Source organism: Dipodomys spectabilis, unplaced genomic scaffold, assembly GCF_019054845.1.
Source record: "Dipodomys spectabilis isolate Male_0828 unplaced genomic scaffold, ASM1905484v1 ptg000365l, whole genome shotgun sequence".
Classification (NCBI taxonomy): Eukaryota; Metazoa; Chordata; class Mammalia; order Rodentia; family Heteromyidae; genus Dipodomys; species Dipodomys spectabilis.
This window is the reverse complement of record NW_024871042.1, coordinates 3,256,953-3,281,455: the sequence shown is the minus strand read 5'-3', so window position 1 is coordinate 3,281,455 and position 24,503 is coordinate 3,256,953. Positions and strand designations below refer to the sequence as shown.

The 24,503-nt window shown below is 38.9% G+C and overlaps 1 protein-coding gene across 2 annotated transcripts in view; it reads right to left on the bottom strand.

Moving 5' to 3' along the window:
• The window catches only part of Pcsk2 (proprotein convertase subtilisin/kexin type 2), a 274,532-nt gene that overhangs the window by 213,343 nt on the left and 36,686 nt on the right, over positions 1-24,503 (bottom strand). The window contains exon 2 of one of the 2 annotated variants that reach the window (XM_042666500.1): positions 17,038-17,142. The exons of the other annotated variant lie outside the window; for it this stretch is intronic. Within the exon in view, the coding sequence (XP_042522434.1) occupies positions 17,038-17,142 (105 nt within the window). The remainder of the gene's footprint in view (positions 1-17,037; positions 17,143-24,503) is intronic. 2 annotated transcript variants of the gene reach the window in all.

Genomic DNA, 24,503 nt, shown 5'->3' with positions numbered 1-24,503 from the left:
ACTTCTTACCCATTTTCAGTCATATTATTTTAAGATGGTCAGCACACAACTTAAAATGCTCCTCTGGGTCTATGACCGGCAGTCATACTTTGGAGCTGTCAAAGAGATCTCCTTTATGACCTACAATGGCCACTAGCTCCTGAAGTATACTCAGCTGTTGTTATTCCCATACCACTTTACAAATAGGGACACTGAGGGCCATGAGACCTCAGTGCTGTCCTGGAGCTCACATAGATGATAATCAAGTTGTGATTTGAACTCATAGTTCCCAACTCTCTCACCCTCATTCTACTGTGTATACTGTCATTCAAGAGGCACTTATATCCACTGCACTGTCAGGAGCCCACCAAGAGCTTGTTCCACACCAACAACCACACTTTGGAAAAGCCTATTTCTTTTATATAAATGCATCAATTTCTTAAGTTTGAATGAACATTAACAAGCAAGTTTTCTTCACTGGGCTGATTATTTTTCATGAGTTTTCCCTACACTGATATATCATTTTAAAAGAACACAAATAAAATTTGGTTACAACTTCTGTGGGAGTAATTTTCCTGACACTATCACAAAATACCTGAGGTAATCAACTTATAAAGAGAAAAGGTGCATTTGCTTCGCAGTTATACAATTGACCTCATACTTTGGGGCTTGTGGGAAGGCATTACTTCATGGCAGAAATGTATGGTAGAACACAATCCAGGAAGCCAGGTTCCCACCATTCCTTTCAAAGGACTGACTTTCCCAATGACCTAAAGATCTCCCACTAATGGTCTAGGTCTACCCTACCATCTCCTAATTGTGCCACACCAGAGGCCAAGCGTTTAACACATGTCTTCAGATCAAAAGTAAAGCAACTCATCATAATTACAGTTTCTATATAACTCTAAAAACAAAACCAAATGTACAAGCTAAATATAAACAACACCACAAAAATAATAATAGCAACATAGTAGCATCAGCATGGAGACAGTGTAAATCAGCTATCCGTCAGTTGTCCCGGGCAACTGGGTACAGAGTCTTTGGGGTCTAGCCTGTCTGCTCACTTCAACACACCCCATGTCACGATTTGGTTTTCCACCACTTGTCCCCATTTCAAAAAATGGTCTTATTTTCTATTGCTGTAGTTAAAAAAAAGATGTCAAAAGTTAGTGACTTAAAACAACTTTGTGGGAGAATTTATCCATCGGGACAGTTGATGTCACTGCAGATTCTCTTGTGTATGGCTTTTGCACCCACACATCTGGTTTCATATTCGCCCTCATCCCACAGCACATCACCCTTGCCACCTGATTCACCCTTCCCACAGCACAGTGTTCACAGGGTAGTCCCACTTCTTGTGTAGTGATTGGCTTCCAAAAGGAAAGAATTGATGCTCCCTGCTCCCCACTCAAGTAGAGGCTATCCCTAGAGTTGGCACAGCATCACACCACAACATTCTACTGGAGAAAAAGTCACAGAGCTTTCAAAGTAGGTTGAGAAAGAAGCTCTCTTCTTGATAGAGGAGGGACCAGGCCACATTGCAGAAGAACAGGGGATGGAAGGTGCTTCCTAGGAATCTTAGGGAAATATGAAGGCTGTATTCAGTGTAAATCCCCTATAATTTCTTATTAGCCAGCATCTAGACAAGAATAATAGAATTCTCAGTTTCTCAAAAAGTCTTAAACCCATGGAATCACCCAGAGAACATGCTGTTATTCATATTATGTTACTACTACTACTACTACTACTATTGAACTATAAATAATGCTATGTAAGGAACTTTTGCTGGAACTTTTGCTCTCCTTTCTGAGCACAATGGAACCTTCATTTCTCTTTCATTCTCTACAAATAATGTGTATTTCTGTCCAAGTGAAGGAGCATGAAGGTGCCTTTTCCAAGGGAAGGCATTTATAAGGGGGCTGAGCTCATCAAGCATCTATTTTCTCTTTCTTCTCTAGTGCTGTGGAAGCCATATGCTAGGACAGTGGCTTATCAACAAGCTGAAACTTCCAGTAGCTGACAGATTATGCTAATCAGGGCCTCTATCAACCCACACTTGCCCTGTGGCACAAGTAAGAAGCAAATACTTGTGTATTAAACTAGTGGCATTTAAGAGATAATTCCTTACTGCACCATAATCCATCCTATTCTGACTAATATTTTTGTTATTCATGACATTCTGGCAGGGAATTCAAGAACTCCACCATAATATTGGGGTAAGAAAACCTCCAGTTGTACCTAAAGTTTTTTTCCATGATGTAGAATCAGGCAAAGAAAATAAATAGAAATGGTGGGACAAAGGGTGGACTAATTCTGCAGTGATATGCACTAGACACTATAGTGGAAATGAACTACACAACCTGGGGATCAGAGAGGCCAGGAGGGGAAAAACTGGGAGAAAATAAGAGGAAGTGGCACTGTTCAAAAAGAAATGTACTCATTATTGACTTATGTAACATAACCCTGCTGTACATCATCTTTACAATTAAAATAAAAGAAAATAGAGATAAAATAGAAGAACCAGCAAAAAAAAAGTTTTCAGCTGGCAACTTCATCCCTTCGGTAGAGTTAGAATATATTTATGAAATTAATGTGTGGTTCCAAAAAGGAATTTATGGCTCCAGCTCTGAAGTCTTGGGTATTTATTTCCCATTATCGGTACTTTTCCTGTGATTCCACAATAGATATTAACAACCTAAGGCAATATATTTCTAGATATTCGGACTTTTGCTGGTATTTAATGACAGAGATGGTGAAATGGAGACTATTAGTAAAGGTTAAGTGACTCACCCAGGTCACATGATTAAGTGTTAGAATACTTTTTTTGAGTGCACCAATATAAGTCAAATAATAAGTTGTATTTTTTAAGCTATGGGAAATATGACCATGAGCTGAATTAAGTCTACTTCTAAGATATTATGACTTATTCATTTAAAAGAAATTGCTCTATTAAGTTATACATATATAAAATTTCTGATTTGGTTCACACTTAAGAGCCACCACCTGGTACTTGCATGATTAGCAATTACCCATTGATTTTGTTTTTCTGATTAAATTGTTTTTTTCATGATTTTAACATCAACCAGTTTGCAGGTGTGTGAACAAGTTATGAACTAAATTCAAATTGCCTCAAAGGACCAGATTGAAAACTGGTTGGTCTGGTGATTTTGGTCATGTGAATGACTCATTTAGATTGCTCCATGGCAAATAAACTTTTTTCTCAGGGAGCAATATACACAAACAAATCAGCTAGATTCAGAGTGAGGCAGTTGAGCCATATGAACACAATCCTCAAATAGCTTCCTTGGTTGAAACACTCTTTTTCATTTACCTTGAATGATAGCTATTGGAACTTAGGGTGTTTTATAATTTCCTTTTAACAGAGGGTCAGTGTGAGACACTCTGTAGAGTGTATATTAATAGATTTATATCATCCTGGACCAAGGGTTCTGAGCTTTGTCATTTTTATTTCTGTTCCATTCAACCTTTTTCTTTCTTTGGAACTGACTGAGAATATTGATGATAATCAAAATCACAGATGTCAGGATAATGCGAAGGAGACCAAATCAGGACCCAAAAAATCTTGACAAGTCACAATGAATTCTAATATGATGAAAAATGGAAGCACATCTAGCTTCTTTGTTTTACAATCAATATGCCAGTTCCAAAAAAGGACAGAATAATTATCCGTATATCTGAGAAGGACCTAGAAGTATTACCTAATTGTAGGGTCAATATTAGTCAATAAGAAAATCTGTAGGCCTAACAAATGGCTACAGTGATCCTAGGATATGTTGAGAGAAGAATAGCTTTCAAAAATATAGGGGGACACAGGGAAGAGGATCCAATATTACTCTGGTATTATCAGCTGAATGGGGTTTTCAATTCTCAACATCCCAATAAAGCTTGGGAAGTGAATATAAATTTAACTAAGGCTTCTGGAAGAGATGGGAATGTTTGTCCTAAGAAGTTTCAGGACAACTGGTAAGTTGGGAAAGATCTCACATGGAAGATAGAATTATCTGTCTCCAGAAAGCAGAAATGGAATCATGGACCAAGATGATAAAGAGGTAGCTTTTTGGTTATCTTAGGGAAAAGGTATTCCCTCTTTATTTTTTTCTTTCTTTTACTTTTGATTTTTTCTTCTTTCTTCTTTCCCAGATTTATCTTGTTTCCTATTAAAATTATTTTAGTTTTTATCCTTGGGGAAGAGCTTTTATGTGGACCAGCTTAACCAATAGGAAAGTCTAGGTTATACAGTTGGTCATGCAGTTGGATGGTCAATGTTGGATCATTGTCTTCTGGGAAATTGTAGAGTGGGTATTGAAACATGGAGGTTCATGGTTAGATTTGCTCTGCTTGGGCAGTGTAAGTAGTCACTAAGCTATTTTGTTCCTTTTCCTTTTGTTGCGACAGGGTCTCACTGTGTAGCACAGGCTGGTCTTGAACTTGTGATCCTCCTGGTTTTGCCTCTAAAGTGCTGGGATTACAGGTATGTAACCTAGACTCAGCTAATCACCAACTTTTCATGACAAGATAAAAAATTCTGTACAAAGATTGGTATTTACTGCTTTTCTTGAAACATTTGTGCGTCTGATAGCCACAAGCTTCAATATTTGGAGGTAACAATCAGCTGAAGAAGTAAATCTGCTTCCCCTTGTCTGTGTACTCTCTCCAAGGTCTTTAGAGTGTCTCTAGAGTTTTCCCCAAAGTCTCCAACACTCTCTTTGGCACTCTTTCAAAGGGACAATGGATAACTTTGCCATTATTCTCTTGGTTGAGTTTGAAATGTATTTGCCTGGCCTTTCTTGGCATTTGGTTTCTGGTCTCCATTGGACAGAAGATTGAATGGAGTGAAGAATGGGACATGTTTAAAAACGAGTGATTTGCAAATTTTTATTTTTATTGAGGTACACTCCCTCATGTACACTTTCCCACATCTACCAGGCCAATGACACTTAATACCAAACCCAAATTTGTAAAGTGCAGTAGAAATAGACATGTGATGTGCAGTCATTATATTAAATGCATATCCTATGAAACTAGAAAAAATTGCGGGGAGGGGTTGAGTGGGAGAGAAGAAGGAGAATGATGAAAGGGATATTAATCAAGATTCATTGTACTTTCACAACTATTTAAAGATAATAAGTAATAAATTAAATGTGACCACTTTTTAGAAAATGCATAGTAAGGAAAACTATTGTCTTTGTCATTCAGGAGTAGTTTTTTCCTCCTCATCTAGTGTTTCCCTTGGAACAAGGAATGGACACTCAGAGCTCTGCTGAAATGTTAAGCAACAAAGAACTTAAAATTCACATCTGAAAGTTGAGGGCACTACATATAAATGGTGGCTTTCCAAGCGCTTTGCCTCATAGAAAAATCCTTTGTCTCAAATTACAAAAAAGATACATAAAAGAAGGATCAGGAACTAGAGAAAATACCTAAGTTTTAGTCCTGGCCTTGACCACAACCAGATGGTGAGGACTTCAGATTTGGTTCTGGAATCAAACCTATGAAGATTTAAGAAGTCTTTTTTTTCCCCGCTTAAGTTGGTTGTGGGGCTTGAACTCTGGGCCTGGGTGCTGGTCTTGAGCTTTTTATGCTCAAGGCTAGGACTCTACCTCTTTGAGACAGCACCACTGCTGGTTTTCTGGTGATTAATTGGAGGGAAGAGTCTCACAGATTTTCCTGCCCAGGCTAGCTTTGAATCATGATCCTCAGAACTCAGACTCTTGAGTAGTTAGAGTTTATAGGTGAGAGCCATTGGTATTTGGCCTTTTAGACACCAATGTGTCCATATTCTCACAATACACATATGGGAACTAGAGTCAATAAATAAAGTGGTTTGTTGAGTCAGCACTAGTACTAGAACCCAATAATGGTCTCCAATTGGACTCTCCCTCAAACTCCTTTGCTCTCTGATAGACAATTATTTGAGTGTCTTTCCACATAATAGGTTTCAGTTGCATGGCTTTCTGTTTGTGCAGGTGGGGAGGGGGGCTCCTCAGGTCAACACTGAGGTGTCCTTACAAACTAACATCCAGCAAAGCAGTGTTCTTCTTATGTGAGGTGAGCTGTTCTCTTCTTTCAGGGGAATAGAGAACAGAAAATGGTCTTACCTGCTTTCTCTCAACATTTATTGCTACATGCCATAGAGAAGAGGGAAAACAGCCCTTTCTGTCCAGATAATGGCAAACCAATTAGAAAAACTCCAACAATGGGTTGTTATTCAGGCAGGAATCTCCCTGTCTAACTGCTGTTTACTCCTTTCTGGACCTAATCCTCTCCTGACCCCACATGACTTTGAAATGACTGGAAATGGAAAGGCTTCAATTCTACTCACTTTAAGAAAATACGCATGATTTTTGGACTTAAAATGAGCAAGCCTGCTTAGAGATGGAGATGGTATCACAACAAAATGCCAGTGGGCATTCTAAAGAGAAAATGGCCAAACAAACTTAAGAATAATGTAACAGAAAAGTATTAAAGAAACTTTCTTTTGGGCTTCTACAACTTGAAATCTACCTTCACCTCACAAAGCATTATTTTAGGAATGTTTGGTAGCTAGCTGAGCATTTTTATATTTCTTTGTATAATGAGTAAGGAACATTTCTAGTCACTTTGAATTAAGGATCAAATAAATTTCATTTTAGAGCACCAGTATGAGGAGTGAGAAATTACTATCTAGGATGATTTTTGAATCTTAGCAAATAAACTATTTTAAGAACTTCATCTTTTTGAAATCCAAGAAAATGAGATGAGTGTTGAATAAATACAATTTGGATTTTTATTTTCCTTCATTACATGTTAGTGATCATTTTCCTTCTGGTTTGAAGCAAACCTTGACCTTTTTTTCTACTTTTATAACTCCTTAAAATTAAGAAGAGTTGCCTAATCTGGTTTCCTTGTTATGTTAAACAGAGGTTCTTTCTAGTAACCTCACCATGTAGCTGGTAGATCCAGTTCTTGTCTTGAGATTTTGCCTTGAACTTGAGATGTGTGTGTGCGTGTGCGTGCGTGCATGTGTGGCATGTGTGTACACACTTGTACTGGGGCTTGCTCAGGCCTGGGCACTATGCCTTAGCTTTTTCACTCAAGGGTAGCACTCTATCACATGGTTCCATTTCTGGCTTTTTAAATCAAAGATAAGAATCTGAGACTTTCCTGCCTGGGCTGTCATCAAACTGGTATCCTTCGATCACAGCTTTCTGAGTAGCCAGGATTTCAGGTGTGAACTACCAGTGCTCAGCTCTGACTTGAGTTCTTAAGAGCTTGAATCTCATCATCCTGAGTCAACTGTGATTCCCTGTCTTCATTTTCACTGCCCAGCCAAGACATTACGCATCCAGATGAACAAAAAGTTCACGCCACTCTTTTTCTTTCATAAATCTATACATATACCACGAGTTTTGATATTCTTAGAGGAAGTGATTGAAAAAAGATGAAAGAAAAAAATGAAAATAACTTTGGTATCTTCAATAAGAAATAATCCTAGGTATGGTTGATTTAGTCTGGTAAAAAATTCAGGAATTGGTAAACATTGTCTTGGTTTTTTGTTGCCATCTGATCTTCTTACTCCCTTACTTTACTGTCTTTTTTTTTTTTTTTTGGTGGATCCTTAATTATCTTCCTAAGCCTTTGATTCTCTAGGACTTCCCTCAGCTTCTTTTCTCTATCTTCAGTCATTTTTTAAGGTAGTCTCAGCAACAACCTATGCCATTGCAGGCTCCCAGTGTGTGGAAGATTATCAATTATTAGCTCCTCTTAAAGCCTTTGTTTGGTTTGCATCTTCACTTATTCAGTAGAACTCTCAAATGCTTAGTACTAAACCTTAAATCTCCTTCGACTGCTGACCTTCTTGCTCTTCCCACCATCTTTCCCATCTACCCAACTAGTATTTCCATCTTATAGTAAACTAACAAACATTTCTACAGACATAATTGCCTTCTCTCTTTTTTTCTCCCACCCTTCACATTCCTAAACAAACACACCAGCAAACTTGAAGACTCCCTATAATGCATGACAAGTTTGACTTGTTTCCTATCCTTCCTACCCCTTCTGGCCAAGCACCAGCCTTTCTCTTCTAAAATATTGCAGTTCTCTAACATATTACAACCCTCCCTGATGATTTCATTGGTCCTCTCCATAGTCTATTATTTGCCCCAAAGCAAAAGGATTTCATCTCATTCAGAGTCAATCCAAACTTCCTACCTGAATAGTAAAATGGCCCATGTTCTCTTTCTCCATCCCAACCTTGTTCTTCTGCACTCTCCCTGGCTCATCGCTTTGCAACCTTATTGCTGTTCTTAGAACACAACCTACTATTTCTAGAACACAAGTGTGCCCTGGATGGTAGATCTTCTCCTTGCTGGTCCTTCTGCCTGGAATGTCTTTCCTGCACATGTCTACATATATCTCTTCCTTATCTCCTCTGAGTCTGTATTTGAAAGTCATCTTACCACAGTAGGCAACCTTGGATTTTAAAAAATATATAAAATAGAAGCACCTCTTTTATGATTCTCCCTCCTTCCCACACTCTGCTCCATTCATCTTCACCCTATGATACTTTATTATTATTATCATTTTTAGCACTGGTTATGCATTTGATTTTTCACTTGGTTTTTATTTTTTCTTCATTTCCACTAGTATACAAACGTTGTGGAAGCAAGATTTGTTTTATTAATTGATATGTCCCAGTACCCAGAACAGTGCCCACATTATAGTTTGACCTCAGTAAATACCTGCTGAATAAATAAATGTTCTGCAAACAAGCAACATGGTAAGGAAATTACATGGCAAGTTAAACGTTCATACAAAAAATGCTTACTTTAAGAGAATAGATCCATTTTCAGATATACAAACACATTTCCTTTCATATCTTGTGAGTGTGTGGGGAAGAAACTAGTTGAGATAGGTCTGGAGAAAATTGCCTTCTAGTCACATAAGATCTTTCCAGAACTCCCGCCATTTAAGAGTATTCATCTTGTGAGTTGGAAAGATGACATTGGAGATTGGGTGTGGTTACACGCCTGCAATCCCAGCTCATGGATAGCGGAAGCCAGAGGGTTGAGTTAACCCGACACAAGGGCTTGTTAGAGTCTTCCCAATGAAGGTTTAAGCTGCCTAGAGATCTCTGAGTTGCTGGTATCACTCTTCTACAGCATTCTGCCTTTCCTTCTGGAAGTATGGCAGCAAGAACAGTAGTCATCTTTTAAAACTGTGCTCATATCTAGCAGCACATTCCTTACTAGCATCTTCCCCTCTGCCTTTCTGAAGCTGTAGTAAGTAGTTCTCCCCAGCTCCCCACAAATAGTTAATTGCAGCACTAGCAGCAGCTTTTTGAGATGGGAAGCCAGGCACATCTGCAATGCCCAGAGGAGATGCTGCACAATAAAGCTAGTGGATCAGGGCAGCTGAGCCTCTCACCCATTTGAGCATGGATATGGTACTTCCCCCTGCTTCTCCTCACCTCCCCCATCCTTCTCCTCCTCATGGTTGCCGAGTCACCCTTGAAATGCATGGCCTATGAACACCTGCTGGCCTCTTGACATGGTGGCTAGAAAATGAATTTGGCTGCCAGATGGGAGGTGAAGGCAGAATCTGCTCTACTTGGGGTTTTGCAGCTTCAGCATTTAGCTCAAAACATAGTCAAGGTCATATACCAGAGATGGAGATTTTCCCTCAGAGTTTTAGAAAGAACCTCTGTATAAGGGCAGTACAGGATGAATGCAGGTGGCTGGGCATAGTAGTGAGAGCCTGAGCCTGGAAGGCATATGCACCTTTGAACCGGAACCTTCTTTGTATCAAGAGACATGCTCATGGGTCCAGCTCCTGTGACCTGTGTCATCAAGTCAGAATGCATGAATGGAATGAGGAGCAAGACAGAGCAGAGGGTCATGGAGCACCATGGTTCAGATTATTAGTTTCCCAAAGGGACAGATAAGGAAGTGGAGGTATGGCTCCAGTAGTAGCATGCCAGCCTTGAGTAAAAAAAATCCAAAGGGATGAGTGAGGGTTTAGTTTGATTTTGAGCTCCCAGATGGCCTTGGGGGCTGGTCTGTTAATGAACTGAGTTCCAGACAATGACTCTTGAATTAAATGTGGCCGTTGCCAATATCTAGCCAATATAAGGACACAAATGCCTTGTCCCTTTGGCTTCAACTTGTGATACATCTGAAAGGCCATCCCTGTTTCCTAGTTTCTTGTAGGATTGACTGAGATCAGTTTCTATTCCAGGTTAGCTTCTCTCTCTGTTGAATTCTGCCTCCTATCATCATCATCATCATCATCATCATCATCATCATCATCATCATCATCATCATCGCTTCCAGGCTCTGAACTCAAGGTTGCACTAGTTGTGTTTGCTTAATGGGTACTCTACCACTTGAGCCACACCTCCAGCTTGTTGGTATTTTTGCTGGTTATGTTGGACACAAAGTCTCATAGACCTTTTTATTGGCCTAGGGTTGGCTTTGAACCTCAGTCCTCCAGGTGTCAGCCTCTTGACTGAGATTATAGATGTGAATCACAGTGCCTGGCTGCACAGTATTTGGAACTAGAGTTTCCAGTTGTTACTCAGTTATTACTTTGTTTCTGAAACAAAGGACTACAAGTTCATAAGTAAGATTCATCCTCATTTAGCTTTTTATTTAAACCAAGTCTGTTACTGCAAAGAGTCTTGAGTTTATTTCCTCCCCCATCAGTCACAGTTATGTGACCCCAGGGATGTTGCATAACCTCTCAGGGTCTATTTTGCCTAACTGGTAAAATTATATTTTAAAGCTTCAAGGCAAAGGCCAATTCACATTTCCTGGAGGCTCTTCCTGATCTGTTATCCTCTTTGTGCAGAAGAGCAGGGAAAATTAATTTATGAAGTACAGATCTGTGACAAAGGAGCACCATGTAGAGGGTAAACCCTCTTTCATTTACAACCCCAGGTCTTTAGCATGTTAAATTATGTTATGTTATGACTATCCTAGGGCCAAGTGATACTACAAAAAAAACGAGAATCTGAAGAATCAGCAGCCATAAGTGCCTTCTGGAATAAATGTTCTACTACAACACAAAATCCAGGACTAGGATATTTGCTATGATATGAACAATAAACTTACAATATTACTTACATATATTTCTCAATGAGTGAAATATGATCGATCTTTTCCTTTCTTTCCCCTTACAGATACATTGGAAGGCAATCAGAGCATTCCTGTATGCTTCTTGTGAAATAATCTCACAACCTGAGACCTTACTGTTTTATAGATAACAGGTTTGAGGATAAAAAGAAATGATTCTTAGAGTGTACATCCTTTTTTTTTTTTAAAAAAAAAAAAGCTCCAAAACTATATTCTTTCTCTTTTTTACCCAGCCCTATGCCGAGAGATGCATGCATCCTCTTGCTGAATAGATGTCATCACAAATTCTCTTAATTTACCTTTGGAAGGACATGCTCTAGGACATTTTCTATTTGAACAGAGAAGGCAATCATGACTTTTCTTCGTTTCTTTAATCTTTAATTCAAGTAATGAAATTATTAAGTAATATAAATCAAAGGAAAGGATAGTTTGGCCATAATACTTACAATGTAGCCTTTCCTTATTGTAAAAACTGATGATGGATATAAGGTCTTTGAAAATAATTGGAAGTTAAGAGCTTTACAATTGAGACAAAATTTCTCATAAATTTTAGAGGAAGGAGATGTGTGAATTTCTGGGCTTCCACTAATATTCTTTTCAAAAGATGTATATAGATTGTTATCGAATTGCTGATATTGCTCTGGGTTCCTTCAGCTATTACTTTTTATGTTATCTATGCTGAACTTTTCTGAGTCTCTCTCTCTCTCTCTATATATATCTGTATACACACACACACACACACACACACACACACACACACATATTCACCAATTGTGGCCAAGCTACCCCTTGAATGGGATTTAACATGCATTATTATGTCATGTCAGAAAGGAACTTGCAGTAATTACAAGTCATTCCCAATCACTTGAGTTTCAACGGTGCAATGATGTTTATCTCCAAAACAATAGCAGTTTCTATATTATGATGTTAGTGGACAGAGAAAGTCTGGTTTTCTCATTAGCTTGGTCTTTTATATTTCATTATTAACAGTGTCTAGTTAATTTCAAAGAGCAAAAGCTTTCCTTTTGTGTTCTAGTAGGTAGGCTGTGTGATGTTTGAAGTGTTATTATCTAGTGAAAATAACTTTTGTGGGTTATTAGAACATAGTTAAAAACTCCACAATTATGTTCAAGTATGAACAAAGAGGACTGGGCTTGGTGAAGCATGCCTGCAATCTCAACAACTTGAGAGGCAGTGATCAAGGGGATTGTGGTTTGAGGCCAGATCAGGTAAAAAGGTTATGAAACTCCCATCTCAATCAATAAGCTGAGTGTAGTGGCATATGTTTGTGATATCAACTATAGAGAGAACATACTTTCGAGGATGATGGTATAAGCTGGCCTTAGGTAAAAATACAAGAATCTATCTAAAAATAACTACAGTAAATAAGGGGTGGGGTAACAGTAGCTCAAGTGATAGAGGGCATGTCTGGCAACTGTGAGGTCTTGAGCTCCGACTCAGAACTGCAAACATCACTTTTGTTTCACTTAGACATAGATGTTTATTCCAGCCATGTGGCTGGGTTCTGTACCTGAGCTTTTTCCTCAAGGCTAGCATTCTACCATTGGAGATAAGGATCTCATGGACTTTACTTCTTTGGCTGGCATCAAACTCGATCCTATTACAGGCGTGAGCCATTGGCTGCCAGCTAGACATAGATACTTTTGGAAGAGAAAGAAGCTAAGGAGTCACAGATCCCAAATACAAAAGACAAAGCTATTATTTCTTGAGGAAAGTAAAACAAAGTACGTGTTCAATGGACTAATAAAATTGCCTTTGTCTTTCTCTCCCTCCCTCCCTTCCTCCCTTCCTCCCTCTCTCCCTCTCTCCCTCTATCTCCCTCCCTCCCTTCCTCCCTTCCTCCCTCTCTCCCTCTCTCCCTCTCTCCCTCTATCTCCCTCTCTCTCCCTCCCCCCTCTCTCTGTGTCTCTGTGTCTGTGTCTGTGTCTCTCTCTGTCTCTCTGTCTGTCTCTGTCTGTCTGTCTGTCTGTCTGTCTGTCTGTCTCTCTCTCTCTCTCTCGCTCGCTCGCAGTGCTGGAGGTTGAATCCGGTGTCTTGTTCATGTTAGGCAAGCATTCTACCATTGACCTATAATCCCAGACCTTGAATGAAGTTTCCAACTTGAAGACTTGAAGCAGGTTGAAAAAATAATTTTTATACAGTGGTAAAATTACTTAGAACAAAAAAGAAACATAGGTAATTCTTCAACCAATAAGGTCTGGGTTGTCTTTATTAGGCTATTTGGTTTCTCTGTGTGTAATATGCATTACTGGTGAAAAGATGTGAGTTGTATAGTTTTGAAAATGTGTTTCGTTTCAACACTCCATTTCAGGCCTGTAACTGGGGTTTTACAGAGCCATGAAACAACTGCCATCTTAAAGAAAGCTTTTCAAGAGCCTGCAGAGTGTGGGGCCTCTGATATGTTGCCTGTGAATCACAATTAAGTTTGGCTTCAAGATTTGCTGATGCTACTCCAGATAAAATTTAATAAATCTCACAGAAGTTTTGGGCAGAGAATATTTGTACTTCATTCTGAGAAGGTATTTTTAGTTTTATTATTTCATTGTAGCTTTGGGTTTATTGACTACACTCTCAAATTACTTTAGCTTTGGAGGTTGGTTATTAACTGAATGTGCTCAGAAAGAGAATATACTGGACTTTAGAAATTAAAATTTAGGCCAGGCACAGTGGTTCACACCTGTGATACTGTCTACTTGGGAAACAGAGGCTAGGGAGGGCAACATTACTCAAAATTCCATCTCAACCAAAAAAGATAGATGAAGTGGTATTGTTGTCATCTCAGTTATGCAGGAAGTGTAAACAGGAGGATCATAGTCTAGGTTTCCCTGGGCATAAACACAAGAGCCTATCTCAAAAATAACTAAGGCAAAAAGGAACAAGGGGTACAGCGAGTGCCTTCCTAGAATGACAGGATCCTGAGTTAAATACCAGTACTGTAAAAAGGAAATTAAAATCAAGCTTTCATGGGATTCTTAAGAATACTTTTGTTTCTTGGCTGTTTAATTTAGAACAGGGATAAAATATAAGGAGAATTTTCCTAAATTATATCTTCAATGAAAAACATTTAAATCATCCATTCATTTTGAAATCACACATGAAACAGTGTACTCAGATGCATACTATGTACAGATATTAAAAACATAAGACACAATTTTCACTTTATTTACTTCTTCTATGACAGTCCTTGGGTTTGAACTTAGGGCCTGAGGTGTTAACCTGAGCTTTTTTGCTTAAGGAGCATGTTCTATCAGTTGAGCCACAGCTCCACTTCTGGGTTTTTGGTGATTAATTGGAGTTGAGTCTCACAGACTTTCCTGCTGGCTTTGAACCATACTCTTCAGAGCTCAACCACCTGAGTAGCTAGGAATACAGGTGTGAGCCACTGGCACCCAGTATTTTTTCACTTTTTAGCACTGACATGATGATAATCAGCAATGTGCTGATTAGAAAGACTTAGAAAGACAAGAGAATACTTCTAAAATAGTCTGCATGTTGATGAATAAAGGCAAACATGTTGAAGTACTTTCCATTGAACCTAAAAATAAGTTGTTAAGTAAAGCATAGAAATCCTTGGAAATTCTACTCTAAGACCACAAACAGATGAAAAATTATGTTTTTCTTCCATCTTTTATTGTCTTTATGTCTTGCATTGGTAGCAGGTCATGTTGATTTCTTTGACTAGAAAGCTACATAGGTAGACCCAGCCCTGACAGCTTGTAGCAATTCCCATAATCCTGTACTCAGGAATCCTCAGGATTCCTAGGTTCCCTAGGCTCTCTACTCCTCTTCATGAACCTACAGACCGTGATGAAGGAGGCCAAAAATGTGTATGTGGGGTGGGGGGAGAGGAAGGAGAAGAAAGTTAGACCGGCATGTATGGATAGAGTTGACAGGTCTAGAAGACAACAGGTTTTAGAGAATGATTTAAAAAAACAATTTACTTTCAAACACTTGGTTCATAAACATCTTGGCAGAAGTAAGAGCTTGGATAATGTCTTCTTTTGGTTACCTGGGCTTTCTTCTTTCTCTCTATAATTTAATTTCCTTTTCTTTCTGCAATCTGTTTGAATGTACTTGGGAACACCCAAGTTGATATATAACAACACTAGACATATCTGAATTTTGTTTAAAGTCTACAAACACACAGGGAAGAATATATTGCTGTTCTTATACCGTACATAGTCGATGCTTTTTGTTCAACAATAGTTATCACTATTTGTCTGCTTTCAGCAGATGCCAAATTTGAGGATTCTAATGGTCCCACAAAGTCTGGTTTGCCCATGGCTTCTTTTAAAGCTTCATTGATCTTCAGTTTTCTTTCCCAGACTAAGACTTTTCAGCATTTCTTTCCTTCTGCTTCAAGTTCTTTGTGTTTCTTTCTGTCTGATCTTAGGAAAATGCATAGAAATCCTTGGAAACTCTACTCTAAAACCACAAACAGATGAAAAACTATGTTTGAAAAAAATGATTAAATTATTTAATTAAAAGAAGAGAGATCAGTAAGACTTTTAAAAAATTGCCTAAATAAAAGGAAAACAATTGGCCATAAAGGGCAAGGCCATGGGAGCAAGGTTAAAATGTAAGGATCAACAGTATCATGACCACCAGAGTGCTCTTTACTTAGTGGGGTCCACTTTAGATTCATAGAAGTGACAAGTAAGATGCCTGTCTAATGGCTGCCAAAGGATATCACCAAGCAATGAGTTGGTACGGCCATGGCTGTTACCTCAAAGTTAATGGCGCTGACTTCTACAAGAGAACTTTAAAATGCTTGACATTGGCTGGTAGCTCAGGTTATTGAGTCTTACTTCAAAAGCAATGATTAAGTGGCTCCGTGGAGCATAAGGTATCCCATTCTAGGACATGTGAGAAGACCTGGGTAGAAGAGTTAAGAAAATTTCCTATGGCAATTGGTGATTTTGGGGGAAGCCTTTAATTTCTGATTAAAGCCATACAAATATTCACATGAAAAGTTCCAAAAGAATGAATGTTTAGATTCATTCACTCAAAGGGAAACTTATGCAAATCACTAACTCAAGTATCCAACCCACTTTTCACCAGCTCTTTTTTAAATCCCTGGGAAGAGATTACACTGCCTTCAATACATAAAAAGCAGCTTGTCTTCCTTGGGTTTCACGAAAGAAACTAGAGTCTATCCAATAGCATGAGTATGCAGGTACACAGGGAGGTGGAAGACTGGAAAATGGAGGGCTTGGGGATGACCAGCTTTCTTATTCTGAAAAGCAGGAAGAGGATACATTTGCCTGAGAGAAACTTGAATTCACACTGTCAGAGGAAGCAGAAAATGAAACTAAGAGTCTAAGAATGAGGTAACAACTAGAGAGGAAAACATGGAAGTTATGAGTATCACAAAGATAGTTAAAACACGGAGGCAAGTTTGGTGACATGAGAAAATACAGGGTGAGAAGGCTGAGATGGTCTCCTGGCTTCAGCCATGCTTGGAGAGTGAAAAGCCCACTGCCTGTTGTGAGATAGTCCCTGATTGGTCCACTTATTTTCCCATTCATGACACAGACATGGAAACATCCTCAGAGCATGTGGACAGACCAGAGGAAATCTTTCATAAAATGACTCATTAACTCTTGATGTCCTCCTATTGATAATATGCCAGAACAGGTTCCTGAGCAAGCTAAAGGCCTCACACAATAACTCAGAAGAAGACAGCAGTGAAGGGGTAATATTTTATGAGTCTAGGACTAATTATTACACACAGAGGAGTAGAAAATCACCAGTGCCACTCTTCATAAAGATCCCTTTGGCCTATCATAACACATTAGATGCCTCGACTTTAAAATCCCCTGCTTTTCCCCACAGCATACAGTGGACCAAATGAGCTCAGCTGTGGCAGTGGAGACTGACATGTAAATTTCTGGGGAGAACTCACCCTAGGGTCTCTCTCCAGCTGCTGCTTGTGGTGTAGGCTGCGTCTCCTTTTAGCCTTCGCAAGGCCATTGTGATAAAAGTGGTACAGGCCATCCACAAAGGGGAGCTGTGGAAAGTCAGACAAAAGAATGGTTAGCTTCTCAATTGTCCCAGGATAGGGACATCTAAGCTGAGGTTGCACACAGGACTCAAGACCTATAGATGCAATGTGAGAAAACCATTGGCAAGTATAGGCATTCCTCAAAGGACTAAACATAGAGCTCTCCTATGACCCAGCAATCCCACTCCTGGGCATTTACCCAAATGACCACAAACAAGGCCACACTAAACCTGTCAGCACAACCATGTCCATTGCAGTATTATTTACCATAGCTAAGATATAGAACCAACCCAAATGCCTCTCAGTTAGATGAATGGATCAAGACAATGTGGTACATATACACAATGGAATTCTATGCTTCCATCAGAAAGAATGGCATTGCCCCATCCATAAAGAAATGGAAAGACTTGAAAAAAATTATGTCAAGTGAAGTAAGCCAGACCCAGTGAAACATAAGCTGTATGGCTTCCCTCACTTGTAACAGCTAGAATATATCTAGGTTATTCTTAACAGAAGATCACAATAGCTCAATAGCTATGTACATATAACCATTTACAATGATGCTAATTGAAATGAACTCCAAGATATGGAAACCAGAAGGTTTGTGGTTGTTGTTGTTGTTTAGTGTAGTGTTTACAGTATTTCTTCTTTTGAATTTCTTTTCCCTCTAGTTTATTCCCTGTGGTCACAGTCTTTGATTTCAGTATCCTTTGTCTTGTATATAAGTTTATCTGATTTGGGGAAGGGATGGGGAACCATAGAAACAGTGAGACAGTGAACTAATGCAACAGGGATACTCACTAGACAACAGGAGAAAACGAGGGATCCGATAACATTGGTAGAAAACAAATGCTCTCATTACCTTACTTATTGCCTCACTGTATATCACTTTATAATAAAAAGAAGAAAATAAAAGAAAACCATTGGCAAATCGGTTGAGCTTGGTCCTCTACTTCTTAACATCTGTATTTTGTCCCTTCCCTTCCTTTTGCTTACCTGGGAAATGCCTTTGTATTTTATCTTTCCAAATACCTTCTATATTTTTTCTTCCATTTTTTAGATTGTATGTTCTTTGATTCCTTCTTTACTTCCATGGAGCTCTGTCTCCATTGCCATACCCATGTCAACTTCTCCATTCTCCTCTCTTGTACTAGTGTTTATACTCTATGTACCTGGTTGCTTCTTGATTGTGCTGTGATCTAATTCTGTCTTTGCAGCTGGATTATCTAACTTGTCTCAGGCTTTCTCTGTGGGTCCTTGGTGTCTTTTAGCCTGCTTGGGAGAGTGGAATCACTTAAATTTGGTATGTGCCTTTTGGATGACAGGTTTCCCTTTATTTTCTTACCATAAAGATTCTTGGAAGCAGGTATGAATATCAGAACAGATAGAAATTACAAGATTCAGAGCTTCTCTTTGGCTCAGGAACTCTAAGAATCTTGGAGGACCTAAAGAAGAGTGCCATCTGTTCTATGATCCCAGGTAACTTAGACAAGAATCTTGATCTGGAATTTGGGACAATTGGACACAGCTCATGCCTGTTACCACCTAACAAAGTGACTTTGGGCAAATCACTCTCCAGGCTTGTCTTTCTCTTTGTACAGAGGTGAAGTCTTGAAGTTTCCACCTCTCTGGCTTTTCTCCACATGTTTTCATATTGATGAAGAGATGCAGTTTGCATTTCTTAATGTGGCTAGCTAATTCATTTGAATACTGGAAAATTCTGAGAAAATAATGTGCATATATACATTTTCTGGAAAGAAATGTGGTTTTTCCATGTGATTCTCAAAGGGGTCCCTGAACAAAAAAATGTTTCCCTACTCAAAGTGTTTGCTGTTGAATTTTAGATGTGTGCATATGTTTAACAGAAAAGGGAATGGATGTGAATGTTTTGGAGATACAGGTTTTCAAATTAAGTGGGGCTGATTTAAGATTCTTCAAGTTTTGGTCATGATAGTATTTCTTTTTAAAATCTCAGCTGTGGTTTTGTTGTTCCTAAACTTAAAATGGAAATACAAAGAACCCAGAAAAATTCAAATCATCTTGAAAAAAGAAGAAATTGGAAGACTCAAAAACTCTTTTGATGTGAAAGCTTACTACAAAGCTATAATACTCTCGGTAGTTTGATACTAGCATAGATGCATGTGTGTGTGTGTGTGTGTGTGTGTGTGTGTGTGTGTGTGTGTGTGTGTGCATACATACACATGTTCAATCTCAGCTTTGGCCACATAGCAAGACTGTCTCACAAAAACAAACAAATGATTGAATGAAAGAAAGAAAGAACAAAAGAAAGAAAGGAAAGAAGAAAGAAAGAAAGGATCAATCAATAAATATGGAAGTTTTGCTGTATGACTTGTGGATCTGGGTCTTGAAGGATCATGTGACTTCTATCTTGTCCTCTGAGCACTTGCTTTGAAGATACTGACCTACCACTGAATAAATCCATTTACTCTCAAGCTACCATATCACATCAAGAGATAGAAATTCATGCCTGGTTGACAGTCCTGGTTGAACCAACCCTCAGGTCATCCTAGTTCAGATTGTTAATGCATAGATGAGAAAGTTTTTGGACAACTCCAGTCCCCAGCCATTTCTGTCATCCTCTAGCTGTCTAGTCTTCTGCAGAAGTCTGCATGCATTATGGATGACTGACTAGTCATCTTCTCTGTGATACGTATGAATTCTGACCTCCAAATTTAAGATTATAAAAAAAGATAGTTTTTTTTACCACTAAAATTTGGGTTGATTTGTTACTTAACTATAGATAGTAAGGAGCAAATAGCTAACTGATTTTTTTTAAAAAAAAGGTTTTACTCCCTCAGCTTTCAGAACAACTGGAAACTATACAACATTAATTGTCAATTTGTCAACAAACCAAAGCAGCTCAGAGAGATGCTATCCTGGGATATCCTTGGTACATGGGGAAAGCCTGGGGTCAAATCAGCATCTAAGATGTGGACTTAAAGGACACAGCCAACTCTGCCAGGAGATGGTGTCTAAATGCAAGTCCTTTAGAACATTGCAGCTTTTGTCATTTAGTTCCTGCTCATTAATATCCACATTCTCTAGGGCAAATTTAACATAAATATTTAATGTGTATTTTCTAGGCTGAATGGTTCTCCAATACCTTTTCTATGTAACCTCATTTATATGCATAGGGTAATGTTAAGGTTTGATTTTTTAAAAATAGTAGAGGGATGGAAGAGAATATAGGTATATTATCTTTTGTTCTTCAAGCCTTTATGCCTTTGACCACTGTCAGAAGGTACCAAGTGAGAGTTTTCTTTTCTATGAAGGGGACACTATTGATCTGACACTAGGATAGAACTTGGGGTTAGGAACCAGTCGGCTTTGAGGAATATATTTTACCCTTATTCTGGCAGGCTTTTTTTCTGAGTATTAGAAGTTAAATTTGAATAGAGGCAATGAGATAGATTCCTAGTAGTGGAAGTAATAGTGGAAGTTGAATAGTGGAAATAATGATGGCAATTGAATATCATCATTTGGAAAACCCCACAGTAATAATGGTAGCTAGGAAGAATCTCAGTGGATGCTAAAATTGATGGGTGAAATATAACAAGAAATAAAGGGCAATTGCTATTTTCCCAAGGATGACCCTGGCAGAGACCGCCAAGTGATCTACATTAACTTTATCCATGATGAGATGTTTCAAAACCATGTGCCTCATATGATGCTCTGAAAAGAACACTACTTCACTTATGTCATTTTCTTGCCCCAAATAAGTAATATGTGTTCAACAAGGTGGAAACACCAGACAAACCCATAGCTAGCCAGTGTTCTTAAAGTAGTCATGCTCATAAAAGACCAGGAAGTTCTGCAGAGCATTTCCAAATTTGAGGAAATTGTCTTTGTCTTCTCCTAAGAAGACATGACAATTAAATACATACAATACATATGCTGGATTGGGTCCTAGATCAGATAAAAGGAAGGTAGTGGAATAATTGGCCAGCTTGATAAGGTCTGTAGGTTACTTAATAATATTTTAACAATGTTTATTTCCTGGCTTTGATAATTGTGCTAAGGTTATATAAAAGCTTAACTTTGAGGAGGCTGGATTAAAGGCATACAGAATCTCTCTGTTGCTTTTTTCAAAAGTGACATTTATTTATTTTATTATCTTCAAGTAGTCATACAAAAGGGTTTTGGTTCAACATGCCAGTTTGTGAGTACAATGCATCTTGATCAGTGTCACCCCTTTCAACATTCTCTTCCATCTCTTCCAAAAGTCATCTTTCCAAAACTTTCTATTTCAAATATTTTTTTTGTCAGTCATGGGGCTTGAACTCTGGGCCTGGGCACTGTTCCTCAGCTCTTCAGCACAAGGCAAGTGCTCTACCAAAAAAAGTCTCACAGACTTTTCTGTCTGGACTGGCTTTGAACTGAAATCCTCAGATCTCAGCCTCCTGAGTGGCTAGGATTACAGGTGTGAACCACTGGTGCCTGGCTCCATTTAAAAAATTTTAAAGTGTAGAGTTTAGTTTTAAGTACATTCACATGATGCATTGTTACATTTCCAAACCAATTACATCATCTTAAATTAAAACTCCATACTCAAGCCAGGCAGGGCAGTACACAACTCTAATTCCAAGCTCTGTGGAAGCAGAGTAGAAGGATGGTGCTACATGAGAATTCAAGACCAGCCTGGACGAGGAACATTGAGACTATCTCAAAAAACACAGTGCACTATGTGGACTCAAATTTTTTTTTCTTTCTTGTGATTGTTTCTAACATATTTTTTAAATTTTTATTTATTTTTTATTGTGAAAATACTGAACAGAGGGTTTACAATTACATGGGCAAGATAATGAGTACATTTCTTATCAAGCATTGTAGCCTCCTCCTTTGTTTCCCCTTCCCATCCTTTCCCAGCCTCTCCCTACCCTCCACCTAATCCTCCCCCCCCTCACACCAAAGTTGTAAAGTTCATTTTTGATGACAACTTGTGCTTCTCATTGTTGCAACGCGTCTACCTGTATCCTTATTTAAACGACTTGTTTTTCCCCTTCCCCTCCACAAATTATGCCAACATCAAATACAGTGAAAGCAGGGCTTATACTGTGTGGGGGGGGGACATACAAAGCAACAAAGAAATAATCTTATAAATGCGTGTTTCTAACATATTTATAAGATATTTCTCTGTTGCTTTGTATGTCCCTCCCCCACAGTATAACCCCTGTTTTCACTGTATTTGATGTTGGTATAATCTGTGAAGGGGAAGGGAAAAAAACAAATTGTTTAAATAGGGATACAGGTAGAACCATTGCAACAATGAGATGTACAGAATGTTATGTCGAAAATGAACTTTACAACTTTGGCTCAGGGGGAGGGCTGGGGGGGGCAAGATGGGAAGGGATGGGAAAGGGAAACAAAGGAGGAGGCAACAATGCTTGATAAGAAATGCACTCATTACTTTGCCCATGTAATTGTAACCCCTCTGTACGGTATTTTCACAATAAAAAAATACAATGAAAAACATAAAGAAAAATACTCCAAACAAACAAACAAAACCCACTCTACATCCATTAAACATCAGCTTCTTCCTCTCTTCAGTTCTTGGCAACATTAAACTTTCAGCCTTTGTGAGTTGAGTACTGTAGTCCCATATAAATGGAACCATACCATATGTGATCTCTTATGTCTGGCTTAGTTCACTTCAGCATAATTTCTAGCATGTATCAGATTTCCTTCCTTTTTAGGCCAGACTAATACTCCATTGTATGTATAGACCATATTTTGTTTATCTGTTCATTCACTGATGAATACTCGGGTTGCTTCTAACCTGTTAGCTACTGTGAAGAATACTGCTATGTACTGCATCTGTGCTAGTTTGGGCAGCATTTGAAAAGTATGCTATCATTTCCAACTTTCAAGATACAAATTTAAGAACATTGTAACATTTAATTTTGAATGTCTTCCAGAGGCCATTCAAATCACAGGCTCCTACCACTTCTGCTTGTCACATACTGTGGTGGCTTTCCATAGTTGGGTTACTTGAGCTAATTAAGCTATACCTCCTGGCTTAGTCTAACTGCTTCATTTTGTTAAGACAGGCACTAGCTCAGGGAAGGCTAGCACTTGTTTAGCTGAGCAGATTCTGGACAGAAATCCCAGGTCTTTCCAAGTGTCCAGCCGGCACCTTTCCTAATATCACAGTTTTGTGGTTTTCCTCTTCTATGACCCATCCCCTTTACAATTATGGCTGTAAATTAATGAGATCCTAGGCTGGAACTCATGCAAGGATGAATGGGACTCATCCTTTTAACCTTGGGACACATAATCCCAGAGTCTTTGGTAATTAGGAGCTGTCTTGGTAGTGGTAGACAATGGAGTAAACTGATTTCACAAGGCTAAAATCAGAAACTCTTGAATAATGAATAGATAAATTGTTTAATCATAAACCTAACAAATTATTAACCTGCAAGCATTGGTTGTTTTCCTGGGCCTTTTTCAGGGGAGGGGTGTGTGTCTTATTTTGAAAAGCAGACTCAGATCCACTGTTAACTGAGCACATCTGACAGGAAGCTGTTTGAGGCTGCTGAGCAAGCAGGATCCCCCTGCCCCACAGGGTGGGAGACAGATGCTGTGTGCCATGGTAGAAGGCACTTAATACCCATACAGCTTTCAACAATGTAGTGCTGCTGGTCAGTATCTTCCTCAGTTGTCTTTTCTCTTTCTTTTCTTCCTTCTTTCCTTTTTCCTTCCTTCTTTCTTTCTCTTTCTCTTTTTACTTTCCTTCTTTCTTTCCTCCCTCCCTCCTTCCCTTCCTTCCCTCCTTCCCTTCCCCTCCCTCCCTCCCCTCTTTCTTTCCTTCTATCCTTTTCTTCCCTCCCTACTTCTGTCTTTCCCTCCTTCCCTTCCCTTCCCTTTCCTTCCCCTCTCTCCCTTTCTCCCTCCCTCCCTTCCCCTTTCTTCTTTCTTTCTTTCTATCTTTCTTTCTATCTTTTTTCTTCCCTTCTTTCTTCCTGTTGCTGGTCATGGGGCTTGAACTCAGAGCGTTAGTGCTGTCCCTGAGTTTTTGTGCTCTATCACTTGAGCCACAGATTCACTTCTAGCTTTTTGCTGGTTAATTCTAGGTAAGTGTCTCACAGAATTTTCTGCTTGGGCTATCTTTGAACTGTGATCTTCAGATCTCAGCCCCCCTGAGTAGTTAGGATTACAGGCATATTCCAGCACATTCCTCAGTTTCTAAGTAGAATGCTTGCAAAGACTTAGCCAAAATACTGGTTGTCAAACACTCAACTGAGTCCAGGAGGAAGCATTTTATATCACAGGCATTTTATACATCCCTCATAGGAACACACACACCCACACACACACACACACACACACACACACACACACACTTACCT